Genomic DNA, 21,320 nt, shown 5'->3' on the forward strand with positions numbered 1-21,320 from the left:
CCATTGTATAAGATATCCTGTGCAAATGGAACAGTGCATTTAGTGTATGTGTAAATTCTTTCCCTCGAGTACTGTATGGTTCCACAAAACTCCAATACAATACTACAATAACATTTGATTTGATTTATTTGCAGACAATCACAATAAAAGACATAAAAGGACACTAACATCATACATAAAATACAACACAATTGTGTAGGAGAGGAGAGAAGCCCTAGGGGGCTTTTAAAAGTCCTGCCCTAAACTATAATACAGGCACATTGCAGGAGAAGTAAGTAAAACCACAAAACAACAAAGAAAAACAAAACAAAACATAAAAATCTGTGACAGATTGAACTTGATACATAATGAGGAAAATCACAGATACAGTAAAGAATGGACAAGTAGTCATTTCAAAAGTAGCCTATAATGTGAGTGTGTGCGTGTGTATGTGCGAACATGTGCATGTGCTTGAGTGAGAATGTGAGAGTGTGGTCATGGGTGGGAAGGTTAAAACAGGAAGGACAGCAGGTGAGAGAGACGGTGAGACAGAGAAAGAGAGAGGAAGAGAGAGAGAGAAAGAGAACACGTGACATGTTCAGAGAAACTAATGTATAAGGGTGGACCTTAGCTTGTGCTTGAAGTTTGAGAGAGATGTAGCTGTTTGAAAATTGGTCATATACTCATAGAATAACTGTGCTCTTCTGTATCAAATAAGTGTAACATCGACTATAGATCGCATACAAAACAGTAAAACTCCATATGTCCGACTAGCAGGCAGGCATAGTGCATGTTATTCCACTGTGAACTGAAAACAATATAAATAGATTTCAAGCCACATCAGCACAAGTCCTATCGCTCAAACATTGTCATACTCCGCAATTGTTGCTGTAGTTTATGAAACAGACAGAATCCTAATTCAAATCCTCATTTTGGTCACATACTACCAATATGTCTCGGCCAAGATGAGCAGTGCTAGTCAGAAGAAATATCACTTTTCATCTGCTTATGACAGGTGTAATTCATTAACAGTGCTGACAACGGAAGTCTATAATGACACTGACGCGCACGAGAGAGCGGTCCCTTTAACAGATCCACCAGCAGAACGTTTGTCGTTTTATGGTTGCCACCCTGGCGCGCTTATCACTGTCCTCTCCGGTTCACCCTTCATTCCGCCACTGTCTGTCTGCACGGTCTGTCCGGGAGAAAGTCTGGTGTGTGTGCTGTACGAATAGTAGGAGTGCAGAAGCGCTTCAGAGACTGGGCAAAGAGTACAGAGGGTATGCAGCAGTTTGAACGAACACCTCCCCGACGCGCGTAGAAAACTGACACTTGTTCGCCACGTTGGAAGGACTGCTCGGTATCATGAAGAAAAACAGTCCGGCCAAGGTACCGGCCCCAGCTGAAGTCAACATGTCAGACTACGAGGTGTCTGTGCAACAGCTTAACGATCTCCTCTCAGATGGAAATGGCTTTTACTTCCTGCCAACCCAGCATTTCAACGAGGTTTATCCCAGGATTTACGTGGGCAACGCGTAAGTACTTCGTTCCTAGTAAAATCCTAAGATTTCTCGGCGTATTATCTTGTCACGCCATTCCCCGAAATTACCTGATGACACATATACTTCTTTGGCTTCGGCAACACATCCTCGTCTAGTTTTTCGACACGCGCAAGGAAAGATGCTGGGATATTCTAGAAAGATAACCAACGAGTGTTGGAAGCATGCATTGTGAATACGAATTATCGCTTCCCCTTAAATCACCCCATTTCATTTCTCTCTGGGAACGATTATAAAAGTGAACTGTTCACCCGAAGCTCATCTCAGAATTTTCCCTTTGTCTTTATTTTGCTCGTAATATTTGGTTTGGGTAAATAGGTAAACAATGCGTCGGCATTCCATATCTCCAAGTGCACGTGTTTTTATTGTTTTTAAGTTGCTACATCCATGACGCCCAATGTGCACGTAATGAAATGTATATGGGCAGGATATTGCAACCAACCATTTGATTCGTACGATTGGGTGCTGAAACATAATTTTCATTAAAAATAAAATAATAATAATTTTACACTGTCTTGCACTTATAGGTATACTAGCACTATATTCTATAAACCGTTTTTGCTTCGACTTATACATTTAATAAATTCAATTTGTTAATTTAACAAACATATGTACATATGAGTCCAATAGGGACCACAGTAGGACCATAAGTACTCTGTAAGAGTTGATTTGACACTGAACCTTTCACTGTGTTGCATTGCCTTTTGGTGATGGTTGAGCAGGGGATCTTGTTAATGATTTCTGAATGTGGTAAGTATACTTGCTGATAGCAATCGAGGCGACTCATAGTCTAGCATTCTCAAATCAATTTGTTGAACAATTCCGGATATGAGTGAAAATACAGTTAACATGAACCAGCTTGTATTCTTACAAAGAATTTAGTTGTATAACCTGTACTAAGTTTTATTTGTTACATAATATGAAATATTTTTGCATATGCTTACACACACACACACACACACACACACACACATATATATATATATATATAACTGAGAGACTAAAATAGAAGTGTGGCACAAAAGGCTGTATTCCCCTGGTAAAGTTTCAAATTAAAATCGTTTCGAGGGCACGTTCTCTCTACAACCCCCAATCTCTCTCCCACACACTGGATCCCTCCTCCAGACTTTAAAACAATACAGTGGTTATTAATTGGAGGATTGGTCCTCTGTTCTTCTGACAGGCACACACTCATATACTGTACATACACAGGATATGAATGCATAGGAACCTCAAGGGATTTTGAGCCCCATGATATAATGTCACATTGGGCCCCTCTAACCTATCCCAGCACACTTTTTGAGGGCCTCTGTCAGGAAGTGCCCTGGAAATTGTTCTAAACCCCACCCTCCCGGCCCAATACTGTGCCGCTGCATGCATGCACACTGATATATGACCACACGCCTGTGCACACCCATACGCTCTTAAAGCAGTTTACCGAGCCGTTTGTTGTACGCTGCACTTGTTGTACATTGCTCTGGATAAGAGTGTCTGCTAAATGCCTGTAATGTAATGTAATGTAATGTTTGTTTACAGGATGCAGTGAAGGATGCAGTCCCTTGGGGATTTACTTGGCTCTGGTGGAGAGACAGGGACACGCCCTTCCCAGTTTGCCAAATCAGAGCTGTCACTGTCTCATTGTTTATGCGTTTTATGTAGACACACCCATCCTGGAAAATCCATCCTTAACTTGCCAAGTTTATTTAAATACATTTCACACTCCTGTCCATTCTTACTATTCCACTGAAAACTTTGGGAATCCTTTAAGTTATAATAATTTATTATGAATAATAATAATAATAATAATAATAATAATAATAATAATGACATTACTGCAGTGCACACCACATTGCTTCGCTGTTCCTATAAATTGTTTTTTTCTTGGGTAAGGGATGTAAGGCCTGTGGCTGTGGATATGATATAGATGCCTACTTATATTCTGCAGTAGTCTACTTTAACCTGCTGACTGGAATCCTCTATACTCGAGTTAAGGCTTTGCCCAGTCATCGATCTCCTTGTGGGACTCCCAGCCCTGGCCAGAACTGGACTGGTCTGAGTCAGTGAGCCCCCATCACTCCCGGCGATTAGTGCCTAACTCTACTCCAGAGCTGCGCAGTGGGAATTTTGTCAGGCATTTGTCTAAGTAATGCCTCAGAAATTCTGGGCTATCATTACATATGCATTTAAAGTGACTCTGAGATTATGCCATTATGTTCTGTATCAACCTGGTATTCCACATGACTTGGTACTTAAATTTAGATTAAGGGATACATTTTTCGACATTGTCTTTGAGTATGTATTCTTCATATATAATGCAGTTACACAATTCTCTCTCAAGGTACGAACAAGCAGAGCCCCTAGACACCTATTGTTGTGACACATAGTTTTAATGTAATTACAGCAGTAAATTGTCAGCACTTTGTGAACTACATCAGTGGCACTTCATCAGACCCATGCATTATTCATGTAACAAGCTTATGTAACTTATAGTGCACATTATGTGTCAGTGTCATGCATGCACAGCAGACAATGTATAGCCCTGTCAAATTCAGCACTAAGAAAGCCGTGTTGCAGGCAGTGATTTGTCTAGTGTTTTGTGTAATTGTGGTACTCGAGGGGACGCCGGTGCATGAAGGAACCGTGTTGTTAGCGCGCATTTGGGAAACGTACCCTGTACTCGCTGTGCTGGCGCACTGTGTGAAAATGGAAGAATGAATAATTGACAGGCAGGCGGCAGGAAGCAGTTAAGGGAGGAACAAGCTGGTGTAGAGGGAGTGAGTGGAGTGCATGCATACACAAACACACACATACACACATACACACGCAAACACACACGCATACACACATACACATGCACCAACACACACACAAACACACACAAACACACACAAACACACGCATACACACATACACATGCACAAACACACACACACACACACACACAAACACACACATACTCATGCACAAACATACACACGAACACACACACGCACATACACATGCACGGACACACATACACACACAAACACACACACATACACATCCACAAACACACACACACTCACTCGAACACACACACACGCACATACAAAGGAAAACATGCACATACACAGAAACACAGACTCAGGCACACACAAACACACATGTACACACAAACACAGGCACACAAATTCATGCGCACACAAGTGCACACACAAACAAAAATACAGTCACAGAAAAACACACAAAAACACACCCACAAACACACTGACACAGCTACACATACATACACGTACACACACACACTCACACACCCACACATAGAAACACAAACACATGCACCCACACAACTGCTGTTATGATTCCCCCATAGCTGGCACTAGCACACACACACACACTCAGCGGAGAATCAAGCACCTTGCGAGAAATATACCAGCTCTGTCCAGCTGATGTACGAGACTGGGAAGCGGGTAATGGGCTCAGATCAATAGCATACCGTTGGGACTGTGTGAGAACTCTATGTATCGGTATAGAACCGGAGGGGAGCAAGTCAATTCAAGGCATAAACCATCGCGGTGACAGAACCAGTGCTGAACAGGGTGCTGCTGCTAATTCACTGGTGATGAGAAATTCCAGGAAGGAGATCGCTGGCCTTTCTTCTGCAGTGACGTGTCAGTAGGGCGGGGAGGGAAATTTATGGCTGTTAATTTGGAGTCTCAAGCTTCACGCAGAACATCATGGGCTACATAAGCATGCCCAGTGGAAGCCATGTGCTGTTCCACTGCAATCTTCTCTGCCTGAGTTATGGCTGTTAGTCACCAATTGTATATCATTTGGGTGGCACGTTTTCTGTTAGACTGTTTGTGTGTGTGTGTGTGTGTGTGTACTCATGTGTGGTGTCAGAAAGAGAGAGAAAAAGATGTGGTTCAGGAGACCAGTCATCCTGTAGATCAGAGGTGTCAAACTCCATCTGCTGGTTCTTGGGGTGTTCTCGGCAGAAGCGTTTCATTTAAGTCATTGATTGGCTAAGGAATCCACACACCTTGTTCTCAAGGCCTTAATTGGTAGCTTGTTGAAAGGAGAACGTGAAAACCCGCAGACGCTGTGGCCTCCTCGGGTGTCAGTTTGACACCTCTGCTGTAGATGAAGACAGAAAGGTCAGAAAGGTGAGGGGCCTCGTAGCGTGAGGAACACAGACCACATCCTCCCCGCGGGCTCTGTCTGTTTTACGCACCATGCTGCGGGCTCGCGGTCGTTCCATCGTCTCCGGGCGGCAGCCGGGATCTCCTCGGCACGTTGAGAACGCTCTGCTGTCCCACGGGTGCTTCTGGCTTTGACAGACACCCCTGCCACCTAAAAACGGCCCCGCGATTTGTTCCGCTCGAGCCCCGTGGATAATGCATGCGCCTCCATGCCGGGTGGGACAGGCCCACACTGCTGCAGTGCACAAGAAAAGTGTGAATGTGGAAAACCACAGCCTAACCTAGATGACTGAACCAGTGTTGTGGGCTCCATGTGTGTGAGATACAGAACAGTTGCTGTTCAGCCGTTGAGCCTGTGTGCGTGATTTCAGAAGTATTGAATGAGAATGCCACTGACTCTGTTGGTCAATATTTGTTATAAAAGGATGATGTCAGCGGTAACTGCGCAAATGAAGGCACAGTGTGGATTATGGATTATTTTCGAAACACACCTTTTCTTTCACACCTACCCAAAAGCTGCAATTTTGTAAATACCATCACTCCCACTGAAGTCTAATATTGTACTAAAATATATTTTTAGACGGTTGTGTAGCTCTTTGTTACAACAGAGAAACACTTCAACCGTTTTTGTGCAGAAGAAGTATGTGTCATTTTGACACGTTAACCGTGTATCTGGAATGTTGGGCTTTGGAGGGCGGGGAGAAAAAAAAAAACATGAAAACATTACTACACTCTTATTATTCACAGCGACCTCACACTACACTACAAAGAATGTGACAGTTTGTGTGAGCTGGGCAGTGCCAAACAACGTGTCACTAGATTGACTCGGTCAAAGAGCCCCTTATCGCTTCCAACGTTGTATAATAAGTGGAATAAATTAATTGGAAAATGTCCAAAGTTCAAAGTGCTTGGTTAAATAATTAGAGTTAATTCTGGTTGTGTTATTATCTGTGTTGTTATGTTTTGCTAATCCGAACCGTAGCTGTGCACTTCTACAGTCGTCGGTTGCGATCAGGAGCTGCGCTGACAGTACCGTCGCATTGCATGCGCTTCCTCCCCGTCTGACTCACGCGGCGCTGCGCGACTCCCGCAGGTTCGTGGCGCAGAACGTGATGCGGCTGCAGAAGCTGGGCGTGACGCACATCCTCAACGCCGCCGAGGGCAACTCCTTCATGCACGTCAACACCAGCGCCGAGTTCTACGCCGGGTCGGGGATCGCCTACCGCGGCATGCAGGCCAGCGACACCGACCACTTCGACCTCAGCGTCTTCTTCGAGGAGGCGGCCGACTTCATCGAGAAGGCGCTGGCGCACAAGGACGGAAAGGGTACGGCGCCCGCCCGCCCCCCCGCCCCCCCGCCCCCCCGCCCGCCCGCCGGCACGCCTCTCTCCGGCGTCCCCGTGTGTCGCTCCTGTCCTCGTCTTACCTCAATCCTTCCTGACAGAGTGAAAGATGAATGTCAGCAGTAATGGTGGTAACCGCTCAATGCCGCCACTGATCTGTGATAGACGGAAGCCCTCCTGTATTACTATCTCACCACTCCAGTGCCTTTTACCGTGCTTTAACATCTCCTAAGGGCCGTTACCGTACTCCATAATACCGTTGCACACAGGACGGTTAGTCATTCCAAAAAACTCTGACAGCCCGCTAATTTATCATTACTGATCTGGGCTTTGCCGATATATAACATAGATTTATTTTGCACTCTAAAATGGCTTCACTGTTGTCTCTAATGGACATTATAACCTTGCTATTGTACTCGCTATTCCTATGGATAGATGATTAATGATAATCGTAGATTATTAATAATTTAATAATAATAGTGATTTATTAACCGCTGAATGATTTTAAATGATGATTCCGCGTGTCTTATTTAAGGCAGTGAGAGAGAAGCTCAGTCTGAGGAACAGCAGGTGCAGACTAGCTGCTGAAATAGAGATACGCTGGGGGGAGGGCAGGGCCGCCTGTTCTGGCCAATAGAGACACAGAGCAGGCTCACCTGTCATCCCAAGGGCAGCCCCCCCCCCCACTTTGCGTTCCACGCTGGGGTTGTGGTACAGGTCAGGAGCAGGACGAGGTGTACTCTCCGTACTCACGGGACGTCAGAGCGGGGTCACTGATGAACGATGGAGGGAGGGAGCGGTTTCCGGGGTGACCTTGCCTGCGCGGCGCGGAGGTCAGGGCTGTGTTCCCGTCTTCACGCTTTGCTCAGCAGGTTTGGGGTTCGGCAGCTGCTCTCTACCCCCCCCAATCCCTGAGGTCACCATTCGTCTCTGTCTCCCCACCCCACTACCCCGCCCCTCCAGGGAAGGTGTACGTACACTGTCGAGAGGGATACAGCCGTTCCCCCACCCTGGTCATCGCCTACCTCATGCTCCGACACGGGATGGATGTGCGGACGGCGCTGGCTGTGGTGCGGCAGAAGAGGGAGATCGGGCCCAACGACGGCTTCCTGCGCCAGCTGTGCCAACTGAACGAGCGGCTCGTCAGGGAGGGCAAGATCCGGCCCAAGTGAGAGCTCGGCTTAGGACAGAGAGCCTGCAGCAGGATACCGATGCACAATGCACACACACACACGCATGAACATGCACACACACACACACACACACACACAATACTGTCAGCCCTGTGTGTGCTGACACTGCAGGGTTTATGTCTGAGTTATACCTGAGTGGACAGAGGGTGGAGAGGAAGGGGAGGAGCCTGTGGCCCTGGGCGATGCTGTAATAACTCCCCTGCCACTCTCTCTCCATTCCTGTGGCTCACAGAAAGGTTCCACTGCCGTTTCTCACATGTCCTGGCTCACTCACCTTACCTTCTGGGTCTCTGGAATCTTGGGAAATTCAATCTAGTTGTTATTTTTGCAGCGGTTTCCGTGCAGTAACTTTCAGATGTCTTCTACTGATGGGGAAAGGGGTGTGTTGCGTTTCACAGCTTCCCCAAACGGAATCTGTCATATTATACGTATTGTTCAGATGGGACTATTGTGTGCTATTCCCGGAAGTTGCTGATGTTTGTATGTGTGTACACTGAAATCTGCACTGATAGTTACTCATGCCATAACTATCACACTCATAACTATCATACACACACACAGAATTTTGACTCCTGAACTTCCATAAAAATGAAACATAAAGTCCGCCCATTGAAATGATTATATCACAAACACTTTGCTGTCCCTTGGGTGATTCAGTCGAGGCTGCTACTGTGTGATGTCCTAAAGGATCCCACATCCTTGTCTCTTTCTGTGCCTAACATCGCCTGCCTTTTGTGTTAAAATGCCCTGTGTTTGTTGGATATTGTGGGAATTACCAGTCGCACACATTCACACAGGCTACCAGCTACCGCATGTTTGAAGTCTCCATTGTCAGTACGCTGTTATTAAATGTATGTCAAGTTTATTTGAACATGCTCCTGTTATCATTCTAGCACAGCTGGGTCTTACATGCATGTGCGCACACACACACACACACACAAATACACACACACACACACACACACACACACTCACTCATACAAGACCCAGACCTTTAATTTCCATGGTTTCAGTCATTTTGGTTTGTGTTGAACGTAACAGAGATGACGATAACAGGACGATGTCTTCGCTTCTCTTGTGCTCCCAGGTGAATGTAAAGGGTAGGAGAGCTCTCGTTGCAGCACCGCTGACAGAGCAGAACAGACCAGGGGGTGTTATTCATCCGGCTCTCCCTCCCTGTTTAATGAGGACATTAGGGACCTGGTGGAGAACGTGCTAGAAGCCTAGCGTTCCTGTGATTCTCTGTCCCTGGCCTGTTGCCGTGTCAACGCCCATCGCATTCTACATCATAGCTCTGAAGCTTCAGGGACATTTTTAACGTAGAGGAGAGAGCGACAGATGAGAGCTGCTTATGTTTTTTGTTCATTTTTTATTTCTGTGTGTACCCATAAAACATCATTTTAGTGCAAGATGAGCGCATCTGTGCTACATATTTCTAGCAAAAATTGCCTCTCTATGAAAGAATCTAACATACTGAAAGATGTACTTCAGAACACTGCTGCTTTATCACAAGGTGCAGAATCTCGCATCATAACCCTCGCTCACATACTTCCTGTTCCATGGGTTGTGTCCTCGTCTCTAGGTGCTCAAGAGATAATAAAATATAAATACAAATAACTTTTATGCTAAAAAAAAAAAACATAACTTTTATTTTCCATCTGTGCCCTCTGAATGAAACAGGGTACTCGATTAAAAGAGGATTTCCCTGAGCGAAGCACCAAAATTTACTGAGTCAGACTTGCTCGACGGGCTCTTTAGAACGACCCTGATCTGATCTGTAAACGGGCGAGGTCCACACCCCATTATTCTGCATCCGCGCACTGTTCTTTCGCTGTTCATCTACAAGGCAGCGCTGTGGAGTTTAATGTAAATTAGGAAATATTAAATGGAAGACAATTACATATAAAGTGAAAGACATCCACAGTGAACATTCCACTGACATTCCTGGAGAAAGAAAGGGTTTCTGTAACTGGGTCTGCCGTAGTCACTCATTTCTATTTTGTGATCACTCAAGCAGACAGATCACTTACTCTGACTGGCGAGCACTAACCACGCAAAGATGCTCTGTGATTTTCACGCTCGTGTATGCACATCCTCTGGTCACGTGACCCAGTCTGATATGTTCTGCTCTGTGCCTGTTCTGATTTGTGCCATCCTTACCTGTGACAGCACAGCTGTTTCAAACCTTAAAAACCGCAGTTAGACACTTAGACACTGAATTACACAGGCAAAAGGACAACCCGTTAAATCACTGCAAAAGCAAAATGTGGTCCCCTGCATTGATATTGAATACATATTTAGAAGTCTTGGGGTTGGGGGTAGGGGGTGTGTGGGTAGGGTTGGGTGGGCGGAGTTTTAGCACTGCCATCTTAAAGGATTTTTACTCTCTGCCACAATGTTTTATTTACTGTAATCTTTATAACTTATTGTATTCAAAACCAATAATCATAGTATTTGAACATGTGTGTATTATTATTGATTCTTGTATGCAAGCGTGTGGAAGCCTCAAGCCTTCCTGACTGCTGCTGATATGTCATGTGTATAGTAGTGTAAAATGAAGAAGTGCTTAAGTTTAAAAGTCCAGAATACTGCAAATGTTGCTTTACTCTGTCGGAATATTAAAGAGTGGCTTGTTGCTTGACTGGTAGTCCGGGGTGAGCTTTTTTTTTTTCCTCAAGCATCATCAAAAACATTTAGAAATCATCCAGTGATCCCAGTATCCCAGTAACCACAAGTTTTCTTTACTAGATCTAAGGTTTTTTTTTACTGCAAAATGATCAACAAAATATTCATGCCTGTTCCTAGAATTTGAATCTCACCACCGTAACGTGCTTATTGATTTTCCTGAAACAAAAAGGGTAGAGTGTCATATATTTATTATCACAGCACAGCCAGAACCATTTTATTTTTAACAATGCGCTGAGGGATTTGAAACAAGTTCAAAAATCCAAGCAAAGCATATGTTGCTGTTAAAGCACTATTCATATATATATATATATATATATATGAATAGTGCTTTATATATATATACATAAATATATGACTACATATACAGTTCATAACACCAGAATCTTTATTCTTGTTCCAAAAAGAATCAAGCAAATAACGTGGCAAGGCCTTCTTTCTTAAAATGGCTCCCACCCACAAAGCACTTTTAAAAATGAACTGTCATCTTTCTTGTTTTTTTTTTTCCTCTTTAGAGATTCAGACGTAGGGGAGGGGTTTGCATGATAGAGTCTGCATTCTCACACGGTTTGTGCCATCTGCTCAACTTCTTTAAGAAAGTAAATTTTTACTTCTAAGTTCAACAGTGCATTCCTGGTATTGAAAGATTTCTGCAGAACCCAATCATTCTTGATATTAAAACGTGTAACATCAGACAAAGATAGAGTCCTGTCAGCAAAAAAGCAAAAATATAATTAAAAAAAAGAAAAAAAGAAAAGTAAACCAGCAGACAGTAAACAATGGACAAAGTGTACATCTGACTGTGTTACAGTAACTGACCAGCAGGTGGAGACACACTCTGTCGCACCCTCTGCTGCAACATCTCGCTGCCTCACTCCACTCGCCTCCCCAACAGTACTAGAAGCACAGTCCAAAATAAAGGGAATCTTTGTGTAGCATCCTGGAATATAAGGAGATTAAAACCCTAATTACATCACTGATTCATATCGTTCCCTCTGGATCCCAACCGCCATTTTGTTCTACACAATGAGCCTCTAAGGAGCTCAGGAGGGGGGCCCTTCCTGACCGTAGAAGTGTGCTGACACAACGTTCTTCAGCTGGAGATTTGGTGTCGCCGTTTTTTACGGTTAGCGGTGCGCTGGACGAGGAACGCGCTCAATGCTGAGGCGAGCACAGCGCTCGTCTCCCCCCGTTACTGGGGTGTAGCTGAGGCTCAGAGGCCTTCCACCTGTCAGGGTAAAACTTCCCGCCGCTGGAAAGAGAAGGATTGGGGGAGACCGTCAGAGGGGGCAGCGCACGAGGGGCATTGGGAAAGGGAGGAAAATGATGGAGTGCGACGGAGGAGCGGATGGAAAACAGATTTGGCCCTGTGCTTCACTTCCACTCCCGTTTTTCACTCCCTTCTTCCTCCGCACCGCTCCTCCATATCTCTCTCCCACAGATCCCCCAGGAAGCCTTCTCATCTGCGGATCCGCTCAATGTCTTTTCGGTCATTTAGATTCATTATTTAGAATCATCAATCATGTGTCAAAACACCAGACTGTACTACTGCACTGTAAGTCATGTTTCTTCGTTACTGACTGCAGCACCGCAGACCCTGTCTCGAGCGGCTTGTTTTTATTCAGTTTCAAACTCTCGAACAAGAGCTTTTAGATCACTGAGTTCCTGCCTGTCATCTGTTTACAAAGGAGAATAAGAATGAAATGAATAAGTAATCGGGGGGGAAAATGAAATGAATCGGCTGTTTGGACGTGCATTGATGCTTTTAGACTTTCATTCTTGTGTAGGTTTTTTAGAAAATTTGAAAAGTTTGAAAAGTTTCTGTGAGGGCCGTCTCCCGTAGGAGTCTGTGCTGTTCCAGCACGGCAGAGTGCATTCATCCAGCTCTGGCTGGGACTTGATGTTCTTCCCTTGCCACTGCCGAACACAATCAGTCACTTACAGGCAAGTAAGAGGACTGGGATGCACAGGCCCAGGCTCGGCTGTGGGATATCTGCTGCCCTAGGTGAGACTGCAGGCCAGTTGTGAGGGAGATAGTGATTTCGAGGGGGGGGGGGAGGATGGCGAGGGAAAAAATGCTGACTATCATGATGCATAGCATTAAAAATTCCCTCAGCAACCCCCAGACAGATGGGCCCCCCTTATCCTAGGTGGATGTCGTCTGAGGGGTAGACTGCCCTTGACGTGTCTGCCTAGAACCAGCCCTGCATGGGTCCACTGCACTGCTGTAAGAACTCTGCAACCGCATTATCTCATACTATGGTGGAGTTATAAGCAGCATCATTTTGAATGTTTTACTGATTAATTTGCTAATTAATTAGTAATTTGGTTATTTCCCCATTGGTTAATTCTAATTTTGCTGTGTTGCCAAGTGAAATTAAAATATATTTTGATGGGATTCTACTCACCTCAGGGAGGCCTAAGACTTGAGATTAGACGTATGATTGATACGTATTCACCTCCTGTGTATTAACAACCTAAACTGGGCCAGGTGCTTTCCATTTTCTTGTGGGTTCGCGCTCAATTCATTAACAAGGTCCACAAACGTTGATTTCGAATCCACTTGTGCTCAATTTCATGACTGCAGAATAAATTGTGAGGTCTCACAGCTCAATCAGTCATGCTGTCATAAAGGTCGAGGAGGTTGACTGCGGACCTGTGAGATTAAGCTGTCAGGAGACAGAAAGCTGGAAAACAACTTTGTTTTCCAACTTTTTGTCAAAGCTTTGAACCGTCCTAGGAACAATGTTAAGACCATTGTAACACAATGGGGGGAAAATACCAGACACTACCAAGGTCAGACTACTGGACAATTGGCAGAAATGACCAAGTGGCCAGATGCAGCACTAACAGTTGCAGAAATTGGCTGAAATTGAGAAACTGTCCAGATCTGTTCAGTACTTCATAGATTTGGCCTCTTTAAGAGAGTGGCTAGAGATGGAAGCCACTTCTGAGAAAGGCTAATATTCAAGTCAGGCCTGGGGTTTGCAACAAGCCGTGTGACAGACCCCGGGACCTTTTGGAAAAAGATTAGAAAAACCCAAAGCAGTTCTGTTGGTCCGCCAGCATTTCGAAAATCGGCACAACTGCCAAAATGAGGCAAATAGTTTGTGAATATTCCTGTTGCTAGCAGACTGTTAGCAACAGTCTTGCTTGCTGGGCCAGATTCTACTTGTAGCCACCTCTGGAGACCTAACTAAAGGCATTCTCTGTTACCCTGGCCTGCTGGGTCTCTCTTGCTCAGACACAATGGTATCATCAGCCCTATGGAAAGGAAATTAAGCCTGTACCATCGTAAGCGGGGACACTATAAGTGACCAATGGGCACTGTGCTCCTGAGCTGATTAAGGGATGACAGGGGGCGGAGCCATCTGGGAGAGTACTGAGGTAACAATGATAAAAATAGACAATAATGAGGAAGCATTCTCTACGTGCGACTGAAAGTTTGTTCGTCGTTTCTGTCCTTTTTGCTGGAGCTTGTGAGTGTGTGTGTGTGTGTATGTGTGTGTGTGCGTGTGTGCAGCTTTTGCAACACGAGCTCTTTTTTGGATCACAGCGAAGCATGGCACTGTCCTCAGACACTGTGCTGCATCAATGTCTGTGTTCACAGCAAAGTTATTTATGTACATATTCAATTTCAAAGGCCGTCTTTACCCTGAGGAATCACGCTAAAATCCCACTTCATCATGTTCGATAAAAAAATGAAAGAATCTGGCCGAATCTGCGATCTGACGCAAGCGTTTTTCTTTGCTGTTCTACAGGGACAGGTTGTCATCTATTTTGAAGTTATTTCCATGTGCGTCTCCACCCCTCCCGCCCCCACTCACTGCTTTTAAATAATGATTGCGTCAAATGGAAAGCACATGATGTTCCATCTCCTCCCCGCCGTACGCCGCGTGGAACATGAGTGACGGGAAGGAGCGGAGAGGAGCTCGGCTCACATCTGCCGCGCAGCGCTAATTATCGGGAAACATCAGGAGAGCCGCCTTCGGAATGGACGGCGACTTCAGATCCTCTTCCAGATTCGTCGGGGTCCAGCGGCGCTCCGCGGATCTCGCGCCCCTGCCGCGCAGCGCTCCTCAGAGGTGTCGTGTCGGTCACAAGCGTCCTCGCCGACCGAGCCAGCTGAACTTTATTCACAATTTGTGGGGTCGGCGTTGCTGAGGTCAGGACAGCCTGCCTTTTTTATGTCTGTAATAAAATTTGTATGAGCACAGCTATGGCATAACAATGGCTGTGCAGCGATAATAAAGATGATCTGTCGCTTTCAAAGAAAAACATGGTTTAGCCTATAGTCTCAAACTCTAGCCATGACATCCATATGAATTTGTACTAGCATTAAACTCACTACATTGCAAAATGACACAAAATGCAGAAGTCGAGATTTACAAAGTGATACTTTGGCGGTTGAAATTTTAAGGAATGTCGCCTTGGTGCTGCCAGACAGGGGATATCACTGATGTTCCACCTGGCATGGCTAACCTTTGACTTGCCAAACTTCTTCAGATTTTCCCTTAGAGAAAAAAACACCACCTCTCAAAAACATAAGCCTGCTGAACTACAGCCACTTAACCCAGCATAAAGAAACGGCGACCAAAAAGTCTTGACTTGTGAAATTCTGTTCACTGATTTGTGAAGTACCTGTTAAACCTCATAAGCTGCTCGGTGCTTCTTGTTGAACACTGCTCCTTCTCCTCTTTTCCACCTGTTCCTAGCCTTCCCATCTGGAATATGTTTAAGGATTTTTACCTCTGTGGCCTGTGTTCAGGGCAGGCCTAATCACGGCCCCTGGAGGCATGTTGATCTGGACACATTCTCCATTCTAACAGGTTTCTGACTGACGCGGTCAGGCACGTTCTGCTGATCTGCTAAAAAAAATAAATCTTTGTTTCTAGTGTGATCTGGCGCCCCGTTGATGGAGCGTAGACAGTTGCCCTCATCATCACAGAGCGCCGCCGCACGGAGCCCGTTAGCATTAGGAAAAGCGAGAGGGCAGACAGGGCAGCATGGTGCAGCACTGTGGCCTCACAGAAAGAAGGTCCGAATCTCGGCCTGGAGTGAAGTTTGCATGTACTCCCCGTGCCCGTGTGGGTTTCCTCCTGGTACTCCGGTTTCCTCCCACAGTCCAAAGACATGCAGCTAGGCTAATTTCAAGACCATAAATTGCTGATAGGCATGAGTGTGTGAGTGAATTGTAAATGTGTGTGCCCTGCGATAGATTGGCGACCTGTCCAGGGTGTGTTCCTACCTCTCACCCAGCACCCCCGGGATAAGCGGGCATAGAAAACAGATGGATGGGTAATGGATGGATGGAAAGAGAGGGAGGACGAACACGTGTGTGATGTTTAGGCCAGCGACTCCGGCTCTGGAGCAGTGACCAGATGGACTCAGGCCGCACTCCAGGATGAAGGCCTTGCTGTTAGTGAGGTGATTAACCTGAATCATGGACAGGAACTGTGGGACTTAAACCTCCGCCAATATAAATGGATCATCATCATTATAACGCTCGACTGCCACAATTTCACATTGTTTCACCACATTCTGCAGCCCATTTATGCAACAGAGTTTTTTTTTTAGCTTAGTAATTGAGGATAAAGCATGTTGCCCGTGGCTACAAGAGCAGAGTCCCATCTGGAGCTCCAGCCTGCACCCTAAACTGAAAGGGCCAGCGCTCAGCAAACAGGACTCTTTGAGGGGTGTGGATTTCACTTCCAGATGGAAGACTGCCTTCGCAGCCCTGAGCGAGGTGCTTTACCTCAGCTGTAAAAACCCAGCTGTGCGAAATGGTTGCAGAAAATGAAAGCAGAGCAAAGCTGCCCCAAATAAATGCCCATCCCCAGCAAATAAATAAACAAAGGGAACCGCTGCACTCTATGCAAAGTGAAAGTCATCGAACAGTTACCTTTTCCAATGGGAATCTTCCCGTTTACCTCTGTTCTGTCACCCTACCTAGTGAAGGTAAGGCCAAGACCCCATGCATACAGATACAGCATACAGTGTGATTTCTATTCCACCTGTCTGGTTGCAGTAGTCCCAAAGATTAGAAGTGGTGATGCGGGTGGGGAGGCAGCTGCCTTCACGTGTAAGCTTCAGGGGGGAACCCGCCCACCCCTTTCTGTTCCTGCTCATTATTGGCTTTTACTGGAGCTGAGGTCGAAGACTAGGCTTGTTTTTAACCACTCATACTGCGCTTTATTGAATGCATGAAAGCAGTAATCGTGTGAAGCGTTTTCAAAACCTTCTTATAAAAATAGAGCAAAGCAAATTTCTTCCAGTTCCTCTACGCAGGGGCCCAATAGCACTCGAATGATCTGACAGGATCTTTCTCTGAAAAACTCCCTGAAGACAACAACACTGTGTATTTTAACTAACTTTATTATATTATAATTATATTATATTATTTATACACTGGTAGCTATGGCAATAAAGTATTGAATCTCTTTCTCTCGCTCGCTCTATTTCTCTCTCAGGCACTGAAAAGACAGCAAGTAATTTTAGCTCAACATTTCTGAGCGAGGACAAACCACGCATGCTTCTCTTTAGCTGAAAAAACGAACTTCACATTATACTCTACATATAAAACAGTACTATTCAACCCCATTGGCCATTCAAATGAGGAGACCGGTGAGGTCTGTTTGTGTATAAGAATAGCATTACTGTTTATCTGCCTATGGTGGAAGACTTGAGCTGTCCCTGGTGTCCAATATCTTGTGTGTCCTCCATTTGCAACAACACAGTGAAAGGTCCAGTGTTTATTCTACTGAACACTAGTCTACATTAATCCAATAGGGATCATGTATACACTGCCAAAGTAAAATCCACTCTAAATGAACACTGAACGTTTAACAGCGTAATGGTGATTACACCTGACATAGCATCTGCATTTAAAGTTCTAGTTTTAGTGTATGTTTTCCAATGCCGGGTCGGTCTGACAAAAGCATGGGACGCAAGGCTATGTGTTTCCATTTGTAAATGTCAAGAAATTAATTGGTGGAAAGTAAGATGCAATGCATGAGCTGACTATTATTGGCCTGGGTTCAATAAACATCTGTCTTTAACCATGACTCACAAGTTAATGCCGGTGTTAATTATTTTCTTCAGAGCGGCTTTGGCAATCTTAGACAACTCGTTTGTTAGTCTGAGGTGAGGAAAAACGTTGGTTTAATCTATGTCGTCTACAGTATCATGTAACAAAGCAGAAGAGGCTGATAATGATCGTCAATGAAGTCCAGGATCATGTCAGCTCTTCAGGGAGATGCCTTTTTATGCTGACTGCCTCTTCAGGCAGGAGGCTGAATAACAAGGGAACATTTTTTTCCAGTGTATTTTTGCCTGCGTTTCTTCCCCGTGTACCAATTAAATTATTTTTTAAATGCATTTATACATTTGATGATACAATGATATCTATTATTTACTATTATCACTGCTAATAATTTGAGGTTCATATGAGCAATACTTGGCATGAATATTCCATATTGTTACTGAAAATGGGGTCTCCTACATTTAACTGAAACTGAGGCTATATTGCACTGTGACCATTCTGATTGTGCAGATGCTGGAACTGAAGAAATCTGCTAAATCATGCAGTCAGTAAGCAAACAATAGTCACGGTCAATTATAACAGTCAGAGGAACACCTTTAGTTTTATTAAAATCAATCCAAATTTGAATAATATCAATATCATACCAATATCAAGCAAACACGAAGGCACTTTAATGCATGTCTTCATTAACCTTAATTGATAAAGATGCTGTATTTGTTGGTGCAGAAACCTATAGAAACCAGCACACACAGAGGCCAGTTTTAGGCAGCTCCAGTGTGTGTTTTTTGAATGGTGTGCTCTCCTGCATTAAAGCCCGTTTAATTGGCTATAATGTTGGCATCGTCCTGCTGGGATTGGAACTCTTACTCCTATCCAATAGTTGCAATACAGGCAATCTGGAAAATAACAACAGGCCAACAAAGCAATGACAAGTGAGGAGATAGAAGCCAGGCATGCTTTGGAATTAACATTAATCTGTCAATACTGAGTCATTTGGAAGGGGATGGAAAAGATTGGTTATTGTAACTGCTGCCCAAGGGAAGGAGATACCACAAGCACCCTCAATTAACCCAGAAAAAAACAAATGCTGCATGCAGTATGGTTTGATAGCTGCTCAGTTTTTCAGATCACTGGCCAGCTCCGTCCTCGTTTCCCACAGGCAACGTGAAACGTCTCCGAGCGTCTCACAAGCGTGGAGAGATGTGTTTGCTTGCGGAGCATGAACCTCTGAAAGATTGGTGAGGGCTAGCGTAGCACCTTTGGTAGGCTGGCTGTGATTGGGGTCATTTGGGATGCCTCAGCTGGTTAGCACATGGGCCTGCGGAGTTCTGAAATGACTGCGGCGAGGACAGTTTGGCAGATCTGTCTGACGGTGGTGCCTGGGATATCTGTAAGCTGATTTTCAAAACCTCCACTGCTGGATGTTCTACGCAAAACGCTCCAGAGAAACCCTCAACAGTTCTGGCAGCATTAGTCATAATTTTTCATCGCGATCATTTATTTATTTATTGTGTGGCCTCATCGAGAACAGCTTTAACCAACACGTGTGCAATAAATATCAGATAGCAGTATGAAATACCACAAAAAAAAGAAATGAACACATCTTCTAAGGTGAACTTACAGTGAATTGTACAATAATTATCTACAGAACTTTAGTTAATGACTGCTAGACAATCCAATGCAAACACTGGCCACACATTAGAATTCCGTTAGTAGGTTACCACAACATCAAAAGTGCACAGCCTTTGGTTGGAAGCAACTGATTAGCCGAGCAGCCATCTACCTCATGGCGAATTATAAAGTTGAGTGGCTGAGATGCTAAGTTTTGTCTGATTCCTCGGGATGGGCAAGGTGTGATAGGGTGGTTGTGGGAGGGTGTTCTTCTTACTGTAGTAAGGAAATTATAATAACTATGTAGCTAATACGTTTTTTAAATAAATTGTTCACTGAAACAAGTGCGTAGCATGATCTAGGACAACTTTAAAGGAGTACCATGGTGATTTTCACACTTTCTCGGTTTTATGTGCTATTTGCACAAGAGGCATTGAAGAAACACAATGAGCAAAGTATTAAATATGTCCGTTCTGTATTCTTGGAGAAATATGCGTTTTAAATTCATCGTCCTATTTTCAACCGGTTGAGAAAGTTGTCATTTTGCTACGTCATTAATACAGTAACCACTCCCATTTCCACGCCCCGTAAAGAAATCTGACAGGACACACCGTCCTGCTGTTCAGACAATGCAAATATTTGACTAACGTTAGGTTCACTTAAATTAGAGTGCCTTTAGATTATTTCTGGTTATATTCATTTAGCTAGCTAGCTAACGTTAGCTAGCTAGGAGGTTTGCTTTCATAAGGCAATGTTATCGATAACGTTAGCTTGCTAGTTTGCTTTTATGAGGACGTTATAGTTGTGCTTTTATCTTAACTTGGCTAGCTAGATATCAAAAATTATCATTGGATATAAGTCAACGTCCTTACCTTAGCTATCTACCGATACTTGATATACTAGCCCTACTAAGCTAGCTAGCTTGTGAAAATTCAGTCTCCCAAAGAGAGCGCATATCATGGGGGTAGCTATGGTAACGGGGCACGGTCTGTCAATCATAGCTAACTGACAGTTCTCATTACCACACCCAGACGGTTCGGGTGAATTTTTATCGTGGGAAATTTAGGCTTAGAAAAATACGTTTTAAAGTACATTGAAATGACTGAAGAATAAAAAAATTATGCACATTTGTTTTGTTGTTGCCTGAAGACAACTGGAAAGTGTCACGTTCAACCACCATGGTACTCCTTTAACTAACACGAGAGTGATAAAAACTATATAGCAGTAGGGCTGCTGGTAGCTCAGTCGGTAAAAGAGCTGTTTACGGTGCACATGTGAGCACTACGGTCTCAGATAGACTGGCCAGTATAGTCCCACACGGGCGGTGCATAATTGGCTTCATGTCGCTAGAGGTAGCAGTGTTCATTGCTTGAGCAACTCCTGCTGGCCGTCCCGCACGCACATGAATTGGTCTACTCCGCCCCCACTCTGCATGTCAGCGACTTTCACCGGCGGTGTGAAAAGAAACAGCTGGCTGGCACGTCAGGAGAGAGAATATAATGGAATCTTGCAATGTGACCAAGGACAGAAAAACGTCAGAACAAAAATCATTTTTTAAAAGATAAAGCTCATTAAATGATAAGCTGCATTTCACAAATAAATAATCATGATAATCAGTTTCATATTTTCTTTTGTTAGCGCTGGAAATTGTATCCTTATGGATTTCCTCAAATAATCGTGTGAATGGTGGGAAACACCGTGCCTTTCCAACGGCAATTATAATTTGT

At 44.4% G+C, this 21,320-nt stretch overlaps 1 protein-coding gene across 1 annotated transcript; it reads left to right on the forward strand.

The window, feature by feature from the left end:
• The first annotated feature begins 1,036 nt into the window (after window positions 1-1,036).
• On the forward strand, window positions 1,037-10,896 carry LOC135243538 (dual specificity protein phosphatase 3-like). Its single transcript, XM_064315455.1, has 4 exons — window positions 1,037-1,514; window positions 6,813-7,045; window positions 8,026-8,230; window positions 9,343-10,896. Exons 1-4 carry the CDS (start codon window positions 1,345-1,347, stop codon window positions 9,344-9,346), a joined length of 612 nt encoding a protein of 203 aa, XP_064171525.1. The 5' UTR covers window positions 1,037-1,344; the 3' UTR covers window positions 9,347-10,896.
• The last annotated feature ends 10,424 nt before the right edge of the window (window positions 10,897-21,320 follow it).

This window comes from Anguilla rostrata, chromosome 17 (assembly GCF_018555375.3).
Source record: "Anguilla rostrata isolate EN2019 chromosome 17, ASM1855537v3, whole genome shotgun sequence".
NCBI classification, from domain to species: domain Eukaryota; kingdom Metazoa; phylum Chordata; class Actinopteri; order Anguilliformes; family Anguillidae; genus Anguilla; species Anguilla rostrata.

Bases quoted from the DNA above. Each gene is read 5' to 3' on its own strand.
- LOC135243538 (XM_064315455.1), top strand. From the start codon at position 1,345: ATGAAGAAAAACAGTCCGGCCAAGGTACCGGCCCCAGCTGAAGTCAAC. The intron at 1,515-6,812 runs GTAAGTACTTCG...CGACTCCCGCAG, and splicing joins AGGATTTACGTGGGCAACGC to GTTCGTGGCGCAGAACGTGA. The intron at 7,046-8,025 runs GTACGGCGCCCG...CCGCCCCTCCAG, and splicing joins GGCGCACAAGGACGGAAAGG to GGAAGGTGTACGTACACTGT.